Source organism: Artemia franciscana, chromosome 14, assembly GCF_032884065.1.
Source record: "Artemia franciscana chromosome 14, ASM3288406v1, whole genome shotgun sequence".
In the NCBI taxonomy this organism is placed as follows: domain Eukaryota; kingdom Metazoa; phylum Arthropoda; class Branchiopoda; order Anostraca; family Artemiidae; genus Artemia; species Artemia franciscana.
In genome coordinates this window covers 23,791,623-23,817,760 of record NC_088876.1, presented here as the reverse complement: position 1 = coordinate 23,817,760, position 26,138 = coordinate 23,791,623, and the positions used below count along the sequence as shown (strand labels likewise).

Sequence of the window (26,138 nt, the reverse complement as noted above, 5' to 3'; positions counted from 1 at the left end):
CCCACCAGGGTTAAAGCTCTGCAGAGGTTCTGCAGATTTGCGTGGAGGTTAATTCATGACTAGGTTCAAATTATGCTCCCATTTATGTCGGTGAGTTAAAACATATGCGATTGATTGGTCTCTCTGTCATTTGACATGATGTATAGACAACAGAGGAACTGTTCCCATGGCAACACTTTATCCTAACCAAAAAAAACGTCTTAGAAAAGGGAAAAGAAATATTAGTCTCTAAAAATAAGTAAATGACCGGACTCATCATAATTGGCAAGATAAACTAGAACATGTAGTAGGTTCATGTCGGAACCATTGAGTAAAATTTGTGTGGTGCAACTTTGAAGACAGGACTGTGGTAGAATGTGTTTTTTTGTCTACTCAATGTTGAAGGTAGCTATTAAGCCAAATTGAATTAACAATCGGATCAAAACGCCATTAAGCCGTAAATAAAATTATCTAACACAGTACTAATACAATAATACACAAAAATGAAGAGCAAAAATAGATATAGTAAATTCTAGAAAAATTAGGAGACATCAGAGGAAATTTCGCTTTATTTTTTAAATGAAAATACAGAAAATAGATATGTTTCAAAATCTGATGGGAACGAGGAAAATCTAAGGGGCCATTGTTATCTCCCCCCAGGGTTTTCCTTAACATATAGTAAAAAAAACTTTCTCAAAGGAGGTCATATTGTTATTTTAGATAGAAATCAGCTCATTAATCAATTTGTATATGTAAATTGTTAATTCAATGTTACATTGTCTTATCTTAAATCTATTACTTTTACGAGATGATAAATTAACTACGAGTTGCTTTATGCAAAAAGCCAGACAATAATAGCGCAAGAGGTAGTAACATTTCTTGTAGCATTAATTATTTAATTAGCATAATTCAGCTCAATTGATCAGGAGAAATGAGTATCTAGCTATTGCATTTGTTATTTAAATATATAATTTTCAGAGTAAGTAAATATAATTGGAATAATCTATGGTATTAGAAATGGTATTTCGGCAGTAGTAATTCAAAAGGTGTTACAGGTCAAAGGGTTTAAGTGATTGCCATCTAGCTCAGGATTTGTTTGATTCGGTCCCTATAAGGTATTATATAAAGTATTTTGTATTTTACTTGACTATGATGTGGCTAAAATAAGTGGTTCATTTTTGCCCAACGATATTTCGGTTTAATACAGTGGGTTGAAAATACCTTTCAAGCACTTCGTGGTAAGTAAGGAGCGGCTCAACCCAACAGTAACCAAAATTAAAAATAGAGAATTTTGATAACAATAGATACATCAAAAGAATGGGCTTTTATGCTGATTCCAAACATATAAAATTTATTAGCTTTAATGTAACTCATCGAAAGCTACTGGCATGAGAAAATTTACCGGAGTTTCAAAAAAGAGAGAAACACCTTTAAAATGTCCTATGATTTTATTGGAAATCTCACTACCCGATTTAGCATACCAGAAAATCCTAGTTAAAAGGTTTCAAGCTCAAATCTACAAAAACATGGAATTTTTAATTTTGTATTTTTTTCCCAGAAGAGAGGTAACACATGCATGTTTAATTGTTATTGTTTTTCTCAGGGGTGATCATAACGAACGAATAGGTCTAGAAGATCTGAAGAGGGCTCACTTGAACGGAAATCAAACATTCTAGTACTATGTGAACAACAATATATGAACAATTTGTCCATTGTTCATATATAGTGGGTCTATTTGCCATTGCGAAACATACGGAAATTTTTGGAGACGAACATTGTACGGGAGGGATGATTTTCCGCATGGATAATTTTTTGTGTGGGGAAAATTTGCGGATTAAATTTTGCATAAATTTTGCTGGTGGGGTTTGAAAAACCCTCAGAAACTAAAAAAAAAAAAAAAAAAAACGAACCATTTTTCTACTGAAAGCAAGGAGCAGCATTAAAAAGTTAAACAAATAGAGATTGTTCCGTATATGAGGGATTCTACCCATTCCTCAACCCTCGCTATTTACACTAAAATTGGATTTTTTGTCCCAATTCCTTAATAAAGACTGTCCAAACACATGGGTGATTGAATTTGAATGAGAAGTATTTTTAAAGAACTTCACAACTTTAGGTTAAAGATGAAGTGTTGAAGAAGGGGCAGCCTCCCCTCATGTACGGAACAGTTTCTGTTCGTTTTAAGCTTTAGTATTGCTCATTACTTTCAGTTAATTTTTTTTTATTTGACAAAAATTTCCCGATAATGCCTTTCGAAGTGCCGTAGCTGACTTGTGCTCGAGTCATCTTGAGTGGCCAGTCATCGCTGTTTATTCAGTTTTGAGTGGGGATTAGTGATGTCACTGCGTAAGCACAGGCAGAGTCGACCCGGCTCTAAGCGGGTGCATGGAGGAATCTTGGGAAGGTCAAAATGAAGGTTGTGCTAAAGCACAGGATGGCTGACTTCCAACCCCAAATCGTTCTTCCTGGCTGAATATCTTTTACTTATAAAAAGATTCGTAAAAAATTAAAAGTTCTAGTTGCCTTTTTAATTAACCGGAAATCGGAGGGCAACTAGGCTTCCTCCCCCGCTCTTTCTTTCTCAAAATCATTCGATCAAAATAATGAGAAAGCCATTTAGCAAAAAAAAATAAATATACGAATTTCGTTTTAATTATTCCTCTGCGGAGAGCCAAAATCAAAACATGCATTGATACAAAAACGTTCAGAAATTAAATAAAAAGAACAAATTTTATAAATGAAAGTAAGGAGCGACATTAAAACTTAAAATGAACAGAAATTACTCCGTATATGAAAGGGGCTTTTCCTTCTCAACGCCCCGCTCTTTACGATAAAGTTTTTTACTGTTTTAAAATGTAGAGTTAAGAGAAAGAGCCAAACTTTAGCGTAAAGAGCGGGGCGTTGAGAAGGAAAAGCCCCTCTAATATACGGAGTAATTTCTGTTCGTTTTAAGTTTTAATATCGCTCCTTACTTTCATTTAAAAAACTTGTTTTTTTATTTAATAATCTTATTGCACAATCCTTTCGCACCACCCGAGGGTTTTATTTTTCAATAAAACAATCTAACAAAAGACTAATATCAGAATATACAAATAAGAATTTCTTATTACGACGTAGAAAATAAAAATAAGAATTACAGTGAAATAAAATCCCTGAACTGACGAGCTTTTAACAATCAATATGATTACATATAAAATATTCAGTTTAATTTTAAGAGTGAGTGAAAATGGTAATTGCAGCTTCATTGAAACTGAAAACTTCACAACAAAGTTAACAAAGTTCTGGATTATGATTAAATTTGAAAAAAAAAGTTTGGATACGCTATAACGTGAGAAAAGTACAAATTAAGCCATATCATGGTCCAAGTTCATAGTGAACCGAATTTGCAACGAATAAAAGAGCGAAAACTTCAGCAATTGGAAATTAAAATGAATAATAAAGTCAAACGCAAAATTAACAGACACCCTAAATAAGGGTTAGGCGTGCCCCTCCCAACAGCTAAATCAACCCTAAATGCTAGTTTTGTTTGCACTGTACTGAAACTTTAGTATATTTAGGACATTATTTTTTAGAATATAAAAGAAAGCAAAATACTAATCATTTTCAGGGGAAAATAGAAGAGAAAGTCGTCAGTAGTTTTTAATTTAATTTTATTTAAAAAAAAAACCAATTTCATTAGATTCTTTTGATAGCTAAATGAAATTTGTAATCTTCAAGAGGCAATATTGAGGCAATTTGTTTAGATTTCAATAAAAATTGAAACGCGCCCCTAAGAGAGTTTAAGAGGAGGGGGAGGCAGCCTAATTTTTATTTATTGTAACTTATATATTATGTGCTTCATATTTCACTTTGTAATCCCCTTTAATTTCTAGTCGTTTTAAATTCGACTTGCCGAATAGTTAGCATGCTAGACTTGAAAACCTTTGTCCCTGAGGATAGGGGTTCGAGCTCGTCATTTGGATTGGAACGGGGATCAGTGGTGTCACTGTGTAAGCTCAAACAGAGTCGACCAAGCTCCAAGTGGGTGCCAGGAGAAATTTTGGGAAGGTTAACAGGAAGGGTGTGAGAAAGCTCGGGATGGCTGGGCCTGAACCCCAAATTGATCTTCCTGGCTGAAAGACCATGAACGGAGATAAGCCTCACGAGCAGGGCTGTAAGGTCCAGTGCCGTACTCTTTACTTTTTTTTATTGCATTGCTGTTTCTACTCGGTTCAGGATGAAACCGCTCCTTATTTTTCTTTAGAAAACCATTTTGGACAAAATTTATACAATCAGCTATTTTGCCGCTTTCTTGGTTGACGTTCATTTGTTTTCTTCTAATTGTAGGAACATTTGCATATTTTTTGTACGACAACCGAAATAGCGGGTTGTAATAGAAACTTTACACGAAACTCGAACGTACAATCGGATCTTTGATCACTCTTAGTCATGTGCAATCACCTTAGTGCTCAATCTTTTGCGCTATCTCCGGATTTAGTTTTTTTTTGTTTTTTTTTCAATAAAACAAGGAAACCACAGACTAATACTAGAATAGAATCTGATTTTGCTTGTTTGTTTTTCCCATGTGAAAACGTTTCGAACCAGTGATTCTAGAATATCGGGTGAAAGCAAATTTAAAACATGCAGCAATTGTTCCGTATATGAGGAGACCCTTTCCTCAACCCTCGCTTTTTACGCAAATATTTGGTGACTTAGTCACAATTCCGTAAGAAAGATCGTTCAAACACAGGGGTGGTTAAATCGGAATGAGAAGTATTTTAAAGAACTTTATAAATTTAGCTTAAAGACCGAGGTCTGAAGATGAGGCAGTCCCTCCTCATATGCGGAATAATTTTTGTTCTTTTTAAAGCTTTAATGCTGCTCCTTACTTTCAGTTACAGTTTTTTTTCATCCAATTCGACAAAAATGTGCCCCACAATGCCTTTAAAATTAGCGTAGCTGACTCCTGCTCGAGTCATCTGGACAGACCAATCAACAAAAGGTTCGTACCACGAAACAAGTGCAAGTAAATAGCTCTAATCTTGTTTTCATGCCTATGTATCTGCTTGTGCCCCGCAATGTGACGCATATCGAGTCATCTTACGTGTCTATGAATCAATTCGGCTTCAAGTCAATTAAAGCACAGTGTCTCTTTTCAGTCGATATCATGACCGTATCGACTGAATTGGTCGACTGAATTGGTCGACCGTATCGACTGAATGGTTGATACCAAGAGACCGTATCATGGGGGGATGGCTAGAGGTTTTGAACCCCTCCTCCTAGCGAAAAAAATTGGCTCATAAAATAAATTTCTATAAAAATTAAACAGATTTTTGATGCGTTTTTAAAGCTTTTTGTAACACCCCCCCCCCGCGAAAAAAATAGAGCCCCAAAAAAGATCCTGGATGCGGCTCTGATCAATACATATACTCCAAAATTTTTCAGAGGAAAACATATATTTATATATTAATTAATCTATGGCTATGACAAACGAGGAAGAAATATAATAAATGAATAATCCAATTAAATAGCCGAGAAGGCAAGGGTAATATTAGCCCTTGGTTGATATTATCCTCTCTCTCTTGGCTACTTTGTTATTCATTTATAATTTTTTATTGATTTATTATACTTTTTCATTGTTTATCATGCGTCATGTATAGCAAGTGTGGTATTAGAATGTATTTGAATCTACGGTTTAGATTCAATCCAGTAAGCCAAATGCATCAACTGAAGAGGGAGAAGGATTCGTCCCCCCTAAAACATGTTTTCGGATGCTTGCTATATGCTCTGTGTTTTTCAGGTACTAATCTCCTGATTCATTATATTCTGTTGGGAGTACTACTCGCGGTTGTGCCTCACTGATTTAGAAAAAGGCGTGACCCCTCCCCCTTACATTTCAGTGAATTGACACCACTATTTTAAACACATCTTAATAGAGTTGTATATTCTAAGCGTATTTTAGTATAAATCTATGCAAGCTACTGTTGATCTACATTACAATTTTAGTATAGAAGCAATACTCAATTACAGAAACCATTGTATGAATTAAGATAGGACTCTACTATTCGTAATAATTTTCGTTCGTTTTTTTAATGCTGCTCCTTACTTTCAGTTGAAAAAACTTTTTCATATTTATCTTTTCATCGTTTTTTGAATAGTATTAGAAAATCCTGCTCCCCTTCATAGAAATTCTCTCCTCCCATGATAAATTCCTCCATGTAAAGATACTCCCATGTAACGCCCTCCCTATCCAAGAAAAAAATTCCCCTGAAAACGTCTGTACACTTCCCAATACCCATTACTATGCATGAACACTGGTCAAAGTTTGTAACTTTAGCCCCTCCCCCGGGACTGTGAGGGAGTAAGTCGTCCCCAAAGACATAGTTATTAGGTTTTTCGACTATGCTGAACAAAATGGCTATCTCAGAATTTTGGCCCGCTGACTTTGAGAAAAAATGAGCGTGGGAGGGGGTCTAGGTGCCTTCCAATATTTTTGGTCACTTAAAAAGGGCACTAGAACTTTTAATTTCCGTTATAATGAGCCCTTTCGCAACAATCTAAGGCCACTGGGTCGATACGATCACCCCTGGGGAAAAGAAAAAAACAACAAACAAACACGCACCCGTGATCGATCTTCTGGCAAAAAATAAGAAATTTTGTCCCAATTCATTAAGAGTGACCCCCATTCATAAAATTTGTCCCAATTCATTAAGAATGACCCCTGAATCACAAAAGCCGTAGAATAAATAGTTGAAATTACTAAAAATACTTTAGCATAAAGAGAGAGGTATTTAGGAGGAGAAGAACCCCTCGTATGCGTAATAATCTCTGTTCGTTTTAACTTTTAATGCTACTCCTTACTTTCAATTGAAAAAACTTTTTCATGTTTAGTTTTTCATTTTTTTATAGTAATGCTAGAAAATCCTGCGCCCTTTTCATTGAAGTTCTCTTCTCCCATGACATATTCCTACAAGGAAAGATCCTCCCAGTAGCCCCTTCCCCTAACCCCCCCCCCCCCCCAAACCAAAAAATCCCCCCGGAAAACGTATGTACACTTCCCGATAACCATTACTCTATGTAAACACAGGTCAAAGTTTGTAACTTGCAGCTCCTCCCCTGGGGGCTGTGGGGGAGTAAGAAAGCAGCCCCAAACACATAGTTATTATGGTTTTCAACTATGTGGAACAAAATGGATATCTCAAAATTTTTATCCGTTGACTTTGGGAGAAAATGAGCGTTGGAGGGGGTCAATTTTTTGGTCACTTAAACAGGGCACTAGAACTTTTCAATTCCGTTAGAATGAGCCCTCTTGCGACATTCTATGCCCACTTGGTCGATACGAGACCCTTGGGGAAAAGAAAAAAAAACAACAAATAAACACGCACCCGTGATCGATCTTCTGGCAAAAAATAAGAAATTTTGTCCCAATTCATTAAGAATGACCCCAATTCATAAAATTTGTCCCAATTCATTAAGAATGACCCCTGAATCACAAAAGCCGTAGAATAAATAGTTGAAATTACTAAAAATACTTTAGCATAAAGAGAGAGGTATTTAGGAGGAGAAGAACCCCTCGTATGCGTAATAATCTCTGTTCGTTTTAAGTTTTAATGCTACTCCTTACTTTCAATTGAAAAAACTTTTTCATGTTTAGTTTTTCATTTTTTTATAGTAATGCTAGAAAATCCTGCGCCCTTTTCATTGAAGTTCTCTTCTCCCATGACATATTCCTCCAAGGAAAGATCCTCCCAGTAGCCCCTTCCCCTAACCCCCCCCCCCCCCAAACCAAAAAATCCCCCCGGAAAACGTATGTACACTTCCCGATAACCATTACTCTATGTAAACACAGGCCAAAGTTTGTAACTTGCAGCTCCTCCCCTGGGGGATGTGGGGGAGTAAGAAAGCAGCCCCAAACACATAGTTATTATGGTTTTCAACTATGTGGAACAAAATGGATATCTCAAAATTTTGATCCGTTGACTTTGGGAGAAAATGAGCGTTGGAGGGGGTCAATTTTTTGGTCACTTAAACAGGGCACTAGAACTTTTCAATTCCGTTAGAATGAGCCCTCTTGCGACATTCTATGCCCACTTGGTCGATACGAGACCCTTGGGGAAAAGAAAAAAAAAAACAAAAACAAATAAACACGCACCCGTGATCTGGCTTCTGGTAAAAAATACGAAATTCCGCATTTTTGTAGATATGAGCTTGATTTTTGCTATAGGGTTCTCTGATACGCTGAATACGATGGTGTGATTTTCGTTAAGATTCTATGAATTTTAGGGGGTGTTTCCCCCTATTTTCCAAAATAGGGCAAATTTTCTCAGGCTCGTAACTTTTGATGACAAAGACTAAATTTGATGAAACTTATATATTTAAAATCAGCATGAAAAATCAAATTCTTTTGATGTATCTTTTAGCATAAAAAATCTGTTTTTTAGAGTTTTGTTTACTATTGAGCCGGGTCACTCCTTACTACAGTTCGTTACCACGAACTGTTTGATTATGACCACCTTAATAACGTAGATATTAGGCTACATCTTCTGCAGATCATGTAATAAAAGAAAAAGAGGCACAAGAACAACAGTTTTAATCGTCACACATACAGTATTTGTTGGTATTTAAAGCAATAATGCTGTTTTAAGAACGATTTTTACTATTGACAAAGACAAAATTAGATTTCGCCTATTTTGTGAAGAAAGAGTCAGGAAGTTTCTGCTTTGTTAAATCGAAGAACTGGCGTTTTGTTTGAAACGAAAAGTATAACAATGTAATAAGTAATAAGAATGATTAAAACCAAAGCGTGCTTCTAACAAAGTTGGTAGCTTTGTCAAATCAAATATGTAGCTCTGTTGGAAATTCCTGGAAATTAATTTTATCCTTATCTTAATGATACTGATGTCCCCATTCGTATTGAGCTATACCGATCCTGAAAACGTCTGTATACTTCCCAAACCAATACTATATGTAAACAATGGGCAAAGTTAATACCTTGCAGCCCTTCCCCTGGGGACTGTGGGGGATCAAGTGGTCCTCAAAGACATAGTTATCAGATTTTTCGACCATCCTGAAAAAGATGGCCGCCTCAAAATTTTGATTCGGTGACACTAGGAAAAATGAGTGTGGGAGGGGGCCTAGTTGCCCTCCAATTTTTCGGTTACTTAAAAAGGACACTAGAACTCTTAATTTCGATTAGAATGAGTTCTGTCGTGAAATTCTAGGACCGGTGGGTCGATACGATCACCCCCTGGGGAAGAAACAACAACAAAAAAACAAATGAACACGCATCCGTGATCTTTCCTCTGAAAAAAATATAAAATTCTACATTTTTGCAGATAGGAGCTTGAAACCTCTACAGTAGGATTCTCTGTAAATCTGATGGTCTGATTTCATTAAGAATCTATGACTTTTAGGGGGTGGTTCCCCTTTTTTTGGAAAATAAGGCAAATTTATCTCCGACTCATACTTTTTGATGGGTAAGACTAAGCTTGATGAAACTTATATATTTAAAATCAGCACTAAAATGCAATTCTTTTGATTTATATATTGGTACTAAAATTTCGTTTTTGTCTAGAGTTTTGGTTACTATTGAGCTGGGTCGCTCTTTCCATGAACTGTTTGAAACCATATCTTTCTTCGCATATGTTTCATGATTTTTTCATCTTTATTTGCGAGTGGTCCCATCGCCCTCTCAAAGTACCCATGATTTAGCATATACGCCATTTTAGGTACCCAAGTTTCAGAGAGGGTGTTACTGAACTTCGTCAAATCAGCAAAAATTGTAATTTGCCAGGAAATTAATGGTAAATGGATAGATATCTTATCAATGATTTTTCAAAGCGTTTCTACCCTTCTTCAGGAACCTTTATCATTTTTTAATAATTGTTCATATACATTTTAGCCTTAACTGGGAGTAACGACCTAGCTTTCTCCAAAATGAGGCCCTTGATAAGGTACGAATGCTATTTGAGGTTTCGAAGTGTGAGGGAGGGAGGTACAGCTAAAACTCACTAAAATATAAAATTGTAACCTATATGAACAATATGAAGACTGCTACACATTTTGCTTGGGTTGACTTCCTACAAAACCAAGACATTAGGGATGCAAGATGGCCTCCTCCCAACATTGTCTCCCTCCTGACACAAATTAGAAACTGCTTATTTAACTTACAAGTCATTCGAAGCTCTCATTACTTGCAGTCCTTGCTGATATTGTAAATCCTCTTGTTTTAAAACTCCACCCGTATCAGGCCTCGTAATAAGTTGTTGATAAATAGGTATCCCTAATCCTGGGGGGAGCGGTATAGTCATTCCTCCAATTTGGGGGAACATTGTCGGATTGCCCATAGCTAGCATGTCAGGGTTTAAATAATATGAACCCAGTGTATTGCTTTGTTTCTGCTTCACTAGTAGAATAATGACTGTTTCATTTTAGATGAAGAACGAGTAAAACGAGGAGGATTTTTAGAGTTGCGCACCCGGGAGTTTAAAGAAGTGGCATGAGTTAGAGGGAGAGAAAAAAAACTCGTCTAGGATGAATGAAAAGACCATTATATAGCGGAGTTTCTATTATTCTCCGAATCTTTATCTCCTTTACCCTATTCTAGATTGTGAAGCATTAGAGTAGGTGGAGGATAGTAATATGTAAGGATTAGAATACAAGTAGAGAGTTTACCTTAAAAGAAGCAGTGGTTAAAAAACTTCGTTCTTTTTATTTGTTTAATAATCCTAAGAAAAGAAACAATTTGGTATTAAAGAGCGGAGTTATTTATCTTCCCAAAAATTACAGTTTCTTGTCCGCATAAATTAACCTAGTTTCAAAAAGGCGGGGCTGATTTTCCCATCCAGAAATAAGGATTGACATGATTAGCTTGTGAGAATGCGTCTTAAAAATAAACCAATAGAATCAAAGCACACTTTTAGCGCGGAAGAATAGGGTTGTAAAACAAAGTTTCTGTTAAAAATAAAAACCTTAGAAGAATTGGTAATACTTTTTTACTCTATGACATTTTTATCCTATTTGGGATAAAATGACTGGAAACGGCAATTTATTGTGGCACGATCCCTTTCGCTACTTAAAAAGGACACTAGAGCTAAAGAGCACGCTTGAATAAACCCCCTCTGGAAAAGCTAAGACCTTTTGTTTGGGAAGATCGTATTTTCAGAACAATTTACACAGGGCCTAAAAAGCCTAACATTCAATTCTAAGCCCGTAATCATCCATTTTTTGAGAGTGGGGTAGTTCTTTGAACCAGCCTTCGGGATGGTATTCCCACCAAAACTCCCTTTTTCCATGTAATTATTTAGCTACAGTTTTCTCATTTTCAGTCAAGATTTGCGACAAGAAAATGATTCCCCCCCCCCCTCGCAGCCCGTATTCTTTACGCTCAATTTAGATGAACTTTTTGAAATGAATGAAAGTTATATAATAGAGTACCACCTTCCAAATTGCTTTAAAGGACTTTACACGGAAATACGGGCTTAGCTGTATATTTTTAAAGGATATTAACCCCCTTACTCAGCCTGATAAAAAATTCCATTTTCTCATTATTTTAGGCACATGCCTAGGCACAGGTGCAGCTAAAAGTTTGACTCTTTCTCTCAACTCTTCTTTTTAAAACAGTAAAAACTTTAGCGTAAAGAGCTGGGCGTTGATGAGGAAGCCCTTTCATATACGAAGTAATTTCTGTTCGTTTTAAGTTTAATGTCGCTCCTTACTTTCAGTTAAAAAAACTTGTTTATTTTTTATTTGATTTCTGAACGTTTTTGAATCAATGCATGTTTTGATTTCGGCTCTCCGCAGAGGAATAATTAAAATGAAATTTGCATTTTTTTTTTCATTTTTTTTTTTTGGCTAAATGGCTTTCTCATAATTTTGATCGAATGATTTTGAGAAAAAAAGAGCGGGGGCGGAAGCCTAGTTGCCCTCCTATTTTTTGGTTAATTAAAAAGGCAACTAGAACTCTTAATTTTTTACAAATCTTTTTATTAGTAAAAGATATACGTAAATTATAAATTAGCTTAGGTAAAGAACTTTTGTATTCTCCTGTTTTTATTACATACATCAGGGGATTCGCCCAATCGTCAGTACCTCGCTCTTTACAATAAAGCTTAAGTTTGTCCTAATTCATTAAGAATGACCCCTGAATCACAAAAGCCGTAGAATAAATAGTTGAAATTACTAAAAATGCTTTAGCGTAAAGATCAAGGTATTAGGAGGAGGTTAGCCCCTCATATGGGTAATAATTTCTGTTTGTTTTAAGTTTTAATGCTGCTCCTTACTTCCAGCTGCAAAAAAACTTTTTCATATTTATTTTTTCATTGTTTTTTAAATAATGCTAGTAAATCCTGCGCTCCCTTCATGGAAATTTCCTTTCCCCCATGACAAATTCCTTGATGGAAAGTTCCCCCAGCATATCCTCCTCTTCTCAACCCCTCCCCCAATCAAAAAATCGTCCTGAAAACGCCTGTACACTTCCTAATAACCATTATTATATGTAGACAATGGTCAAAGTTTGTAACTTGTAGCCCCTCCCACGGGGACTGTGGGGGAGTAAGTCGTCCCCAAAGACATAGTTATAAGGTTTTTCGACTACGCTGAGTAAAATGGCTATCTCAGAATTTTTATCCGTTGACTTTGGGAAAATAATTAGCGTGGGAGGGGGCCTAAGTGCCCTCCAATTTTTTCGGTCACTTAAAAAGGGCACTAGGACTTTTTATTTCAGTTAGAATGAGCCCTCTCGCAACATTCTAGGACAACTGGGGCGATACGATCACCCCTGGGAAAAAAAAACAAAAAACAAACAAACAAATAAACACGCATCAGTGATCTGCCTTCGGGCAAAAAAATACAAAATTCCACATTTTTGTAGATAGGAGCTTGAAACTTCTGCAGTAGGGTTCTCTGATACGCTGAATCTGATGGTGTAATTTTCGTTAAGATTATATGACTTTTAGGGGTGTTTCCCCCTATTTTCTAAAATAACTCAAATTTTCTCAGGCTGGCAACTTTTGATGGGTAAGACTAAACTTGACGAAGCTTATATATTTAAAATCAGCATTAAAATGCGATTCTTTTGATGTAGCTATTAGAGTTTTTAGAGTTTTGGTTACTATTGAGCCGGTTCGCTCGTTACTACAGTTCGTTACCACAAACTGTTTGATAAACAAAGATTTTTTTTTTCATTTAATCTCCTTATGAATCAAGATTTAGGCTTACTATTTAAATGTTGGACAAGATTTTGTAACATTTTTTAAATAGTTATGCTATACGACTTTGGACCGATGAATGCAGGGAAAAACGTTCAAATATATTGATTAAACATCTCTATAATCTTTGAGGCTTTATGGAGCTGAAGGAATTTGAATCCCCATCATGTTACAACTTTGAGCATTGAAAAACATTAATTAAATTAAAAAATTAAAATTATTTTATTATTTAATTATTTTAAAAAATTAAATTAAAAAGTATTAATCACCTCTCCTTTGCTACACGCATTAAAAGTTTCAACCCAGTTCCCTTAACCTTTCCTGAAACATGGCAGTTAATCTATTTTGACAAACTTGGATGCATATAGCGTATTTTAATTTAGGTATAATAACAATAATAAATATATTTTGTATATTTGAAATTAAATTCCGTTAAAATAATTAACAATTCCGATCAACTAAAGTCATTCACTAGATCTGCACGAGAGAGTTCATTATCAGGGTTCATCCAAAGTCTTGAGTTGCAAATTTTCATTGCCTAAATGTAAGTTGTATTTCTAATGAAGGTGGCAAAATCGTTCGGTTCTTCTAATTACAAAAGAAATGATGTTAAATTTATAGTTATATACTTGATTGGTCACATTTCCCCATATATACGACGCATTTTCGACATGATACCTAATTTAAGGTATACCATCTTTCGGAATCAACGGAAACAGTTAGAAACTTTTCTTCTTTTAAGCACTTTTGATTAGAATAATGTCTGTTTGCATTTTTAATTCCAATTAAATCCACAGTGCTAAATATACATTTTTCATGAAATGTAAAACTTATTGTTTGATGCTTGAAAGTAGTGTTGGGCTATAATTGGATTAAACAATATATCGATATTTTTACTTTCGATATTCGATATATCTATTTTGATATTTTTATCATTTGTTTTGATCAGATTAACTTCAGAGTCTGGAAAAATTCAATAACAGAATAATTCAATAACAAAAAGAGCATTTTAAACATTTTTTCCCCAAATTTGGAAATAAATGAAGAAAAACTTCTATTGCATGAAAGAATATTGCAAAAATCCTAATTTGGAATTACTCAGGATCAGGATAACGAAAAACAAGCGACTGGCTATTTTTGGCTTTTAAAATCAGCAAAATGTCAATATTTTCCACTGAGAATTGGTTCCGTCTTTTAGTGATTAAATAAATAAAATTCATTTTTCTTTCAACTGAAAGTAAGGAGTAACATTAAAACTTAAAAGAACAGAAATTATTCTATATATGAGGGGTATAAACCCTCCTCAATACCTTGCTCTTCACGCCAAAGTTTCTTTTTGTATTTTAACAATCTCCTTACTCTAATTAGACGGCTCTTGTGTTTGAGGAGTTCTTTTTAAATAAGTAACAAGCAAAAATTAGCGTAAAGAGCAAGGTATTGAAGAGTGTGATTTTCCCTCGTATAGCGGATAATCTTTTTTTTGTTTTACGTTTTAATATTTCTCACTAGATATAGATGAAAAATAAGATTTTTTATTTAATCTCTAACCGTTTTTCAAATAAATCCGGAAAATTCGCCTTTTCTGTCCATGGAAAATCTCCTACCCCAAGAAAATTCCTTCTTGGAAAGTTCCTCTTGCGTAACACCCCGCACCCCTCAGGCAATTCCATCCTTGTTGAAAACTCTCCCAACAAACTTGTTGCGGACAATTGCGCCAGGAAAATTATTTTAAGCCTACTTTCGTTTGAAAAAATCCATCCCATTGGACAGTCGCAACTCCTTTGAAAGTTTTCCCTGGGTAATTTTCCCAGAATATCTCCTTATGTAAAATTGAATTTGCAGAGAAAAACTAAATCAAATAAAAATAAGTTTGTATAAGAATTCTGGAAAATTCCCCTGTGCATAGTTTCCCTTCGAAAGTTCTTCCTCGGAAACTTCCCTCCACATAAAAAATTATCCCACAGGAAATTCCCCTACACAAAATTCACTCTTCCCCAAAAATGTCTGTTTAGGCTACTTCCCAATAACAAAAACTATATGTAAAAACTAGATAAATTTCATAGCTAAAAACTTTTTTCTCCACGGACTTGCAGGGTCGTGTCATATCCAGAGGTCTGATACTTGACCATTCAACTATGCTGATAAAAATGGATATCTCGAAATTTTGACCGGAAGACTTTGGTAAAAAGGAGTGTGGGAGGGAGGAGACATCTAGTTGCCCTTCAATCGGTTTCGTGACGAAATGGGAAGCTAGAACTGTAATTTCTGTTTGAGCGAGCCCTCTCCTGATTTTATATGACTATTAGTTCGATACAATCATCCTTGTAAAAAAAACTATTGAAACAGAAGAAATAAACGCGCATCCGTGATCTTTCTTCTGGCAAAACTTACAAAATTTCACATATTTTCAGGTGGAAGCTATAAACCCTTACAGTATGGTTCCCTCATATGCCGAATCTGTGATTTTTATTAAGATGAATTGACTTTATAAGGGCATTCCCGCCCTTTCTCAAAAATCATAAAAATTTTCTCAGGCTCACAAATTTTGATGGGTACATAAAACTTGATGAATTTTATATATCTGGAATCAGCATAAAAATCTAATTCTCTTGATATATCTATTATTATAAAAATTCCGTGTTTTACAGTTTCGATTGGTATTTGGCCAAGTTGCTCCTTACTTACAGTATGTTACCACGAACTATTTGATTAGCTAATGAGGCTTGGAATCCACTCTCAGAAAGAACATTGGCGGCGGGCATGGAAAATAATTTTATGACAATTTTGGTATTTCTGAAACCCATATTACAAGACCCCCACGACTTGAGTGGCTCAGTTTTTCTTGGAGCTAAAGACTCTCTACTGGAATCTAGAGAGCCGTGACAGATACAGCTGCTGACAAGGCTTGTCTTGTATTGACTACTAAAACTTCACCATGTGATCCCTAAAAACTGGCCTGATGCTTGATTCTGCACTTGTATCTACTGATACAGATTCAAGTAAGGCCCAATCCATGGCCTTTTGCTATTTTACTCTCAACTTGGAGAAGATTGTCAGGGTAATATACAATTTCTAGAAACGCAAATTGATGTTTGTGACTATCGTAGTGATCTGAACAAGGACTATAAGCCTAGAAAGTATTGTACCTAGCCAAGCCTTTTGGAGGTTCTCAGCAACATTTGAGAGCCCACCCTCACAAAATGTAGTTTCGGGCTATGCCATCTATGGATACAGTTGTGCTTGCTGTGTATCTTCATATACTGGTCAGTATATTGAACAGGTTGTCCTTCTTCTCGGCCAGTTGCGAAACAATTTTCTATGTTGGATCTATTCTGCTAGATGTTCATTGGTAGATACCAGAAAAAGCCGAAATAATATCGTTTTCGACATTGATATTTACGTTTCGATATTTGATATCCATGTTTGGTTCGATATATCGATATTGGTATCCGATATCGCCCAGCACTACTTACTCAAACAAGTTTGAAAGTTTCTTACTCAAACTCAGTTTCTTACTCAAACAAGAGTAAGAAACCTAAATCCAGTCAATCTATTTTATAACGGAAAGTTAGTAATCGTCCACGGGAATTTCCTATTTTAATGGGGGAGGAAGAGAACTAGGCTTTCCAAAAGCATTCAAAATGTCCGGGGCTTCTGCTGAGAACGGTGCAATTTACGCTGTATCCAGGGTAAACAAGTTCGTAGCATATTTCTAACACAAATTGATTTTGTGGGAGAAACCTAGGAATAGCAGGTGTAAGATTGATGAGGGAACACGGATTTTAATGACTTGTGGCATAGCAACTTAGAGAAAATTATATTTATATTTGTAAGGAATGTCATCTAAAAAAAACACAATAGAAACTCGGCCTATCTCCCCAGATAATCAGTAGTGTTTTTGACTTACACTCTTCGAAGAATTTGGCTGTCAAAAGCTTTCAAACATCTTCTTTTTTGTTTTCTTTTTTTAAAAGAAAGAAATAGTTTATTCATCAACAATGAGCATAACAAAACCTGTAGCAAAGCTTGTTTAGTTAAACAATCATCCCAGTAGGCCTATGTATAAATCAACTTACGAAAGGTGACGACAAGTAAACACCAAAAAAAACAAAAACGAAAAATCAAATAAAAAACCATTTGGTATCTCCCATCTCAATCCATCAAACCAAAATACCAAACAATTTTGGGTGGTAAACAAAAGCGTACATTGAATCTGGTAATCTGTATATCCAGGACGTTAATTGGGAAGGAATAAGGGGACAAAGGGAACTTGCCTCACAATTTTCGCCCTCCCCCATCCAACTCTTGGGATACTTTCTTTAAAAAATGTCCTCAATTTTTTTTATTTTTGATGAAAATATATATAACACAACAAAATTGGCATCCTCCCCCCACGTTAAAAATAAAAGATTCTACTCCCAAAGTTTTGAAAGAATATTTTGCCCCTCTCCCCCCCCGTCCCCTTCATTTTTGTAGATTGACGTGAAACTACAAAATCAATGAATTTCGCATTTTACCATGACCATTTCAGAAAGTTCACTTGAATTTTGGAAATAAGAGAGGAATCAAAAAAACTTATGTGCAAAATTCGACCAAATCCTCAATTATTTTGCGAACTTGCAGTACGACTTTAGATTTTGATTCAACTTAAACTATGTCTATTAACTAGACATATCACTACGAGACTTTCTTCGCAAAATTTATAAATTGTACTACTGAATTTTGGACCTTCACTGCCGGATATTGGAATTGGTATCAAAATCGGATTGAAATTTTGGACTCTGAGATTCTGCTGTAACTACTCAGTTTTTCTCAGGTACAGTGTAATTTTGGCCTTATGGTCCAAAATTGAGAAAACCCTAAAAAGTGTTGGTTGTTGCCTCCTCCCCCGTGATATGAGGCCCTTGTCCATTACAATGAACATGGAAAGTAGAATCAAATTCTATTCATATGCATTGCGGCTTCCATTGTTTAAATTTTGTCCTAGTTTATCCCTTTGAAATGGATCTAGTTCATACGCTGCAAGGTGTTTTTTAGAAGTAATTATCTGTTGTTTTACTTCCTCTTCTCCCAAACAATCTACCACAAATCACTATCAATAAATAAATGAAACTCAAAATGAACAGAAATTTCAATAAATAGTCAATTCAAACTCAAAACGAGCAAACATTAACATGAGTAGGGCTGATAACCCTTATGCCTTCTTAAGACCTGAACACAATTTGCGCTTTGCTAAAAATTAAATTTAAAAAACAAGTTTTTTTTAACTGAAAGTAAGGAGCGACATTAAAACTTAAAACGAACAGAAATTAGTCCGTTAATGAAAGGGGCTGTTCCCTCCTCAACGCCCCGCTCTTTACGCCAAAGTTTTTTACTGTTTTAAAAAGTAGACTTGAGAGAAAAAAATAAAATGGTTCCATTTATTCCTTATATGAAAGGGGTTGTCCCCTCCTCAACGCCTCGCTCTTTACACTAAAGTTTTTAATTGTTTTAAAAAGTAGAGTTGAGAGAAAGAGTCAAACTCACAACTGAGTTTGGCTCAGTTATCTTTAAAAGCCGTTTTTTTTTAGTTTTGTTTACTATTGAGCCGGGTCGCTCCTTACTACAGTTCGTTACCATGAACTGTTTGAAAAAAAACAACAACAACAAAACAAATGACCGTGGATTGTTAGTTTCCATTTATTTATTGATAGGGATTTGTGTTAGTTTTCACTTCGAAGTTTATTTGACTTTATTTTTGATCATTCTTGGCTTAATGGAGCTCTTTACTTTTCTTTGAGAAACTTGTTTCTTGAAAAAGTTGTTTTTTAAACTTAATTTCTGCTTGTTTTATTGACACAGTCTTTTTCACAGCAAAAATTATATTTTATATCTTTTCAATTATTTATGGCACTTGGTAGTTACCAAGTGACATATAGCGATCGCAAATTCTGTTGGTCTGTCTGTCTGTCGGTCTGTCGCGGTTTTGCTAGTTTGGGCACTTCCAGATAAGCTAGGGCAATGAAATTTGGCAGCCGTATCAGGGATTAGACCAGATTGAATTATAAATAGTCGTTTTACTGATTTGACCATCTGGGGAGGGGGTGGGGGACGGTTAATTCGATAAAATTAGAAAAAATGTGGTTTTTTAACTTACGAACGGGTGATCGGATCTTAATGAAAATTGACATCTAGAAGTATATCGTGTCTCAGAGGTACTATTTTAAATCCCGACCGGATCCGGTGTCATTGGGGGGAGTAACAAGGGGAAACCCAAAATCTTGGAAAACGTTTAGACTAGAGGGATCGGGAGGATACTTGGTGAGAAAAATAAGCACAAGCCCTAGCTACGTGATTGAAAAAACTGTAACGGATCCACTCTCTTTTGGGGAGTTGGGGGGAGGGTTAATTCTGAAAAATTAGAAAAAATGAGGTATTTGTAACTTACGAAGGAGTGATCAGATCTTGATTTGATATTTAGAAGGACCTGGTAACTCAGATCTCTCAACTTAAATCCCGACTGGATCTAGCGTCATTGGGGGAGTTGGGGAGGGGGAATGGAAATCTTGGAAAACGCTTAAAGTGTAGAGACAAGGATGAAACTTGATGGGAAGAATAAGCAAAATTCTTAGATACGTGACTGACATAACCAGACTGGATCTGCTCTCTTTGGTGGATTTGGGGGGGGGGGGCTAAAGCGGTAAAGATTGTTAATTCGAGAAAATTAGAAAAAATGAAGTATTTGTAACTTACGAACGGACGATCAGATCTTAATGAAATTTGATATAGAATGATCTTGTGCTTCAGAGCTCTTACTCTAAATTCAGATCCAGTAACATTTGGGGTAGTTGGAGAGGGAAACTGGAAATAATGGAAAACGTGAAAATTGAGGTATCTTTATCTTACGAATGGGTTGTCTTGATATATAACTTGATATATAGAGAGATCTTACGTCTCAGATACTCCATTTTCAATTCAAATCGGATCCAGGGGCACAGGAGGCTGGAGGGGGTAACACAAATCTTGGAAACCGGAAATCTTGGAAACCGCTTAGAGTGGAGAGATCGGGATGAAACCTGATGGGAAGAATAAGCACAAGTTCTAGATACATGATTGACATAATTGGACCGGATCCGTTCTCTTGGGGGGGGGGGGTGGCTGGGATTTCCAGTGCTTCGGCGAGTTCGGTGCTTCTGGACCTGCTAGAACGATAAAAAGTGGTAGACGTGTCTGGGACCTACACTAATTGACTTGATAATTATCGTTTCCCCGATTCGACCATCTGGGGCGCTGGAGGGAGAGGAAAAACTGAAAAAAAATAGGCATTTTTAACTTACGAACGGGTAATCAGATCTTAATGAAAGTTGATACTTAGAAGGACTTTGTGCCTCAGAATTCTTATTTTAAATCCCGACCGTATTCGATGATATTGAGGAGAGTTGGAGGGGGAAAAGAAAAATCTTGGAAAACGCTTAGAGTCGAGAGATCGGGATGAAACTTAGTGGGAAGAATGAGCACAAGTCCTGGATACGTGATTGACATAACCAGACTGAATCCACTCTTTAGTTAGGGGGGTGTTAATTCGGAAAAATTAGAAAAATTGAGGTATTTTTAACTTAAGAACGGGTTACCAGACCTTAATGAAATTGGATATTTAGAAGGAAAACGTGTCCCAGAGCTCTCATTTTAAATCCTGATCAGATCTGGTGACATTTGGGGGAGTTGGAGGGGAAAATCGAAAATGTGCCCATTTCCGCAATCTATTTTGCCGTCTATTAAAGCATTAGTGAAAACTAGATCTTCCAAAAAAAGTTTAAACTACTTTAGAAGTGTTAAAATTAACTGTGTTAAAAAAAAAAATTGTAAAGAGTTCGAAATTCTGCCCAAAATGGAATAAATTAAAAAATGAAGGAAAATACAATGAAAATAAAAATGATACACAAGAACAAAGTTCCAATATCAGAAATGTTTCTTTTCAGGGGGTCGCAAAGCTATCTTCAATGACGAGGCTGACGTCATTGAAAAACCCATAGACTTCGCCTTTGGGTTTTTCCGACTTCGCCCGAAAAACCCATAGGGAAGACATGGCCTAAAGCTTCCGATAAGCTTATGATCTCTAGCATAACATTTAAGGAAGAAATAATATAAAACAAACCAACTTGCATTTTACAATTCGCCTATAATAAAAAGAGAAAAAAGAGAACCACTAAAGTTTCAAGTACTTTTGGAATCATGTCCTCTGAGAGATACAGCTTTTCTTTGACTACTTTTAGGTGATTATTATTGTTTGCTTGATTGCTGCGATGCAAGTCTAGCCTGTGTTTAATAACTGTGCAATCATAATGTGTCAAAACTGATGGATATATATTATTGATGTAATATAACCGTCCCATTCCACGGCCCCACCTTATCTGTTTAAGAAAAATCTCTAAAAAAGTATCCAGGCTATAAGGAAATTTGTTGGGTACAGTTGCTGAAAAGGCAAAATTCCAGTTTAGTGACTTCTTGGGTAAAATTCTAGTTGATTGACTTCTTGCTATCTCAGAAAGGGATTATGTTAGGAAAATGAAACAGTCAATGTTCCTATTGCCTGAACAATTGTTTTGGGTCATGAAACTTATGTTAATAGATACATTTTGACTTTTTGAACATCTTTTCTCTCTTGCAAAATTACTGCAAACTCACCATTATGGAGTTAGCCTATTATATATTTGCACATTAGGGGGAGAGGGGGTAAAGCATAGCATATACTAAATACAGAAATGGTTAGTTTATGTATTTAATATATGCTATGCTTTACCCCCACCCCCCTAATGTGCAAATATAAAGCCCAAATTTGTTTCTGAACTATTACAGATTTGCAATTTCAAATATCCAATCAATGAAAATGGAAATGATTACAATACTTTATGTGTAATATAGGATATTTGGGCTGGAATAACTTCATAATGGTGAGTTTGTGGTAGTTTTGCAAGAGAAAAAAGATGTTCAAAAGTCAAAATGCATCTATTAACAATAGTTTCATGGCCCAAAACAATTGTTTGGTAATGGGAACATTGACCAATGAAACTCTTGCAAATGGGTCTACAGGCTAAAGTATATCCTGGGGAGGTATTTTTAAGTACCCACCTCCACTCCTTCTCCCTCTGGAGGGCCCTGAAATTTGCCTACATGGCAGGTCTACCTGTTGTTTTGACAAAACAACATCTTACCTTAATTTTCAGTTGCTAGTTGCCTTTTCTCTGCCTTTAGTTCTGAAAATGCAATTCCTGTTATTTGAGTAGAATTTGGAGCTATATCAATGTTGTTTTTTTTCAAAATTTAGGAAATATATTTGCATATCTTCAAAATCTTATAAATTAGGATTGAGCAAAGCTGTGAAGCTGAAAACAATTTTGTTGTACTTCATTTAAGCAGAAGATCTATTTTGCAGGATTTCACTTTTATAACACACATATTTTTAAAGGTCACCAAAGGTAAGGGCCCTCTAGAGGGAGAAGGAGTTAGGTAGTCCCTTCAAAATACCTTCCTGGGACATACTTTAGCCTGTAGACACATCCCTGAAAGTTTCATTTTCCTAACCTAACCCCTTTCCAAGATAGCAAGAAGTCACTTAACTAGAATTTTACCAACTTCTTGCTATCTCAGAAAGGGGCTAAGTTAGGAAAATGAAACTTTCAGAGATAGGTCTACAGGCTAAATTGTGTCCTGGGGAGGTATTTTGAAGTACCTAACTCCACTCCTTCTCCCTCTAGAGGGTCCTGACTTTTAAAAATATGTGTGTTATAAAATTAAAACCTTGTAAAATAGATCTTCTGCTTGAATAAAGTACAAAAAAATTGTGTCCAGCTTTACAACTTTGCTCAATTCCTATTTAGAAGGTTTTATAGATATGCAAATACATTTCCTAAAAATTTAACAAAGATTTGGCTCAGAATTCTACTCAAATAACAGGAATTACGCTTTCAGAACTTAAGGAGAGAAAAAGCAACTGGTAACTGAAAAGTAAGGTAAAATGCTGTTTTGTCAAAATTTCAATAAGTATAGACCTGTCATGTAGACAAATTTCAGGGCCCTCTAGAGAGAGAGGGAGTAGAGGTAGGTATTTAAAATACCTTCCTGGGATATACTTTACCCTGTAGACCCATCCCCAAAAGGTTCATTTTCCTAACCTAACCCCTTTCTGAGATAGAAAGAAGTCACTAAACTAGAATTTTACCAAAAATATTTTTCTGATCTATTTTTTAGCTTGTCTTCTTCTAAAGAGCCACTTTTCTGTAATTTTGCCATATGTCATACCATTTTGGCTTTGTTTAGAACCTCTGTCTTTTACAGGCCTTGGTTCCCCCAATAATATCTAAAGGACAATTGCCCCCCCCCACCAATAATTCAGAGAAAAATTATTGTATAGCCCATGCTTCTTGACTTGCCACATGTAGACCCTTCTTACAACACCCCACTCCCTTTGAGTTATGAGCACTGGCATCAATCACAGGAGGGACATAGTGGTTATGTTCTTCTCTGGATTTGAAAAAATACACTTTGGGGCATTCTTTCATTGAAAATTCATTTTTGATATTTTCACTAAAGATTAAATCAGCCCAAACTTCAATCACCCCCACTAGATTTTGAAAACAAATTTTGACTTACTACATTTTTGTGAATTGATGCCATCAAATATGAATTATATAACATAGTTTCAAAGTTTGAGCAATTTTTTCTTGGATCAAGTATTTTTCACACTTGAAATGTATAAAAAAGAGGAAGCTTTAGGGCCCACAACCTCTATAATCCTGCAATATTTAAATTAATTTCATCACATCTAAAAATGTTCATATACAAATCAGTTTTTTTTTAATTTGCCCCTCACCCTTCAAACAAAAATTTAAGAGGAAGTTTAAAATTCCCTATTATCATTTATGACAACTTCTAGTAAAAATCAAAGGGAATACCACAGGCCTGCAAGTGAAATCTCAGTCCCTCAAATTTCATTATGTTGTATAATATACATTATACATAATGCACTTTTTATCTGCTTAGATGAGTGACACTATTTCCACTTATTCTAGCCTTTGATATTCATCTAATTTTTTGCATTTCATGTATATTTCTTTTTTAATAATATATATTTAATCTTTGTGCTTTAATGTACAAACTAAAGTAAAAAGTATCTTTCTAAGAAGAATTAAATAAAAAAACAATTTTTGTTTTAACTGAAAGTAAGGAGCAACATTAAACCTTAAAACAAACAGAAATTACTTCATATATGAAAGGGGCTGCTCCCTCCTTTTTTTTGGCTAAATGGCTTTCTCATAGTTTTGATTAAATGATTTTGAGAAAAAAAGGAGCAGGGGAGGAGGCCTAGTTGCCCTACGATTTTTTGTTACTTAAAAAGGCAACTAGAACTTTCAATTTTTTATGAACGTGATATATGTAACTTATGTAACAAACTTCTGTATTTGTATGTTTTTATTGTGTATATGAAGGGGTTTACCCCTTGTCAGTACATTGATCTTTACACTAAAGCTTAAATTTTGTCCCAATTTCTTAAAAACGACCATTGAATCACAAAGGCCATAGAATAAATAGTTGATATTACTAAAAATACTTTAGCATAAAGAGTGAGGCATTAGGAGGAAGTGAATCCCTCAAATGTGTAATAATTTATGTTTGTTTAAGTTTCAATGCTGCTCCTTACTTTCAGTTGAAAAAAACTTTTTTCATATTTTTTTTTATATATTTTTTTTTTAATAATGCTAGAAAATAATGTGCTCTGTTCATGGAAATGTTCTTTCCCCATGACTTATTCCTCCATGGAAAGTTTCCCCAACATATCCCCCTCTTTCCAACCCCTCACCAATAAATCCCTCTGAAAACGTCTGTACACTTACAAAAAACAATTACTATATGTAAGCACTGGTCTAAGTTTGTAACTTGTACAAACTTGTACTCCCATGGGGACCTTGGGGGAGTAAGTTGTCCCCAAAGAGATAGTTATAAGGTTTTTCAACTATGCTGAATAAAATGGCTATCTCAGAATTTTGATTTGGTGGGTTTGGGAAAATAATTAGCATGGGAGGGGGCCTAGGTGTCTTCCAATCTTTTTGGTCACTTAAAAAGGGCACTAGAACTTTTCATTTCTGTTAGAATGAGCCCTCTCGCAATATTCTAGGACCACTGGGTCAATATGATCACCCCTGTTGGAAAAATGAATAAATAAACACACATTCATGATCTGCCTTCTGGCAAAAAATACAAAATTCCACATTTTTGTAGATAGGAGCTTGAAACTTCTACAGTGGGGTTCTCTGATACACTGATTCTGATGGTGGTGATTTTCGTTAAGATTCTATGACTTTTAGTGGATGTTTCCCCTATTTTCTAAAATAAACAAATTATCTCAGGCTTGTAACTTTTGATGGGTAAGACTAAACTTGATGTTACTTATATATTTAAAATAAGTATTAAATGCGATTCTTTTGATGTAGCTATTGGTATCAAAATTCCATTTTTTAGAGTTTTGGTTACTATTGATCCGGGTTGCTCCTTACTACAGTTTGTTACCATAAACTGTTTGATAGAGAACAAATCTTAAACTTAAAACTAGCATAAATTAGATTATCCATGAGATCAAATTTAAATGATTCATAATTGCTATGAATAAAGAAATTAAGCTTAAAAACAAATGAGCAATAACTATATTTATATCTGTAACGAGTATACTAGCATTTTCTGGTGTGAAATCATGACTTTGGGAAAATCTTTCTCCACCTCCCAGCTTCCTTAGTATTTTTTTGCTAAAGATGCTTCCCATTCTCCCAAGTATTCAGTGAACTGAAATGTGCTTTTTGGCAGCTTTTAGAGTCCCTTTGCCTCAAGAAAGTCAGAAAAAAATCTGAAATACCCTTGAAAATTTCAATCTTGATTGAAATGGGATTATTTCAATCTTGACTGGTGAAAATAGTCAGCAAATCAGTAAAAATGCCCTTCCTC

The 26,138-nt window shown here is 35.4% G+C and overlaps 2 protein-coding genes across 2 annotated transcripts in view; one reads left to right on the top strand and one right to left on the bottom strand.

The window, feature by feature from the left end:
• Positions 1-10,374, bottom strand: part of LOC136035481 (RNA-binding protein Musashi homolog 1-like) — a 121,299-nt gene extending 110,925 nt beyond the window's left edge. Inside the window, exon 1 of the mRNA XM_065717294.1 lies at positions 10,129-10,374. Within this exon, the coding sequence (XP_065573366.1) occupies positions 10,129-10,313 (185 nt within the window). The 5' untranslated portion in view covers positions 10,314-10,374. The remainder of the gene's footprint in view (positions 1-10,128) is intronic.
• A 10,898-nt stretch (positions 10,375-21,272) lies between these two features.
• LOC136035470 (proteasome subunit alpha type-2-like) overlaps positions 21,273-26,138 on the top strand; it is a 62,734-nt gene continuing 57,868 nt past the window's right edge. The window contains exon 1 of the mRNA XM_065717284.1: positions 21,273-21,418. Coding sequence (XP_065573356.1) covers positions 21,378-21,418 — 41 coding nt within the window. The 5' untranslated portion in view covers positions 21,273-21,377. The remainder of the gene's footprint in view (positions 21,419-26,138) is intronic.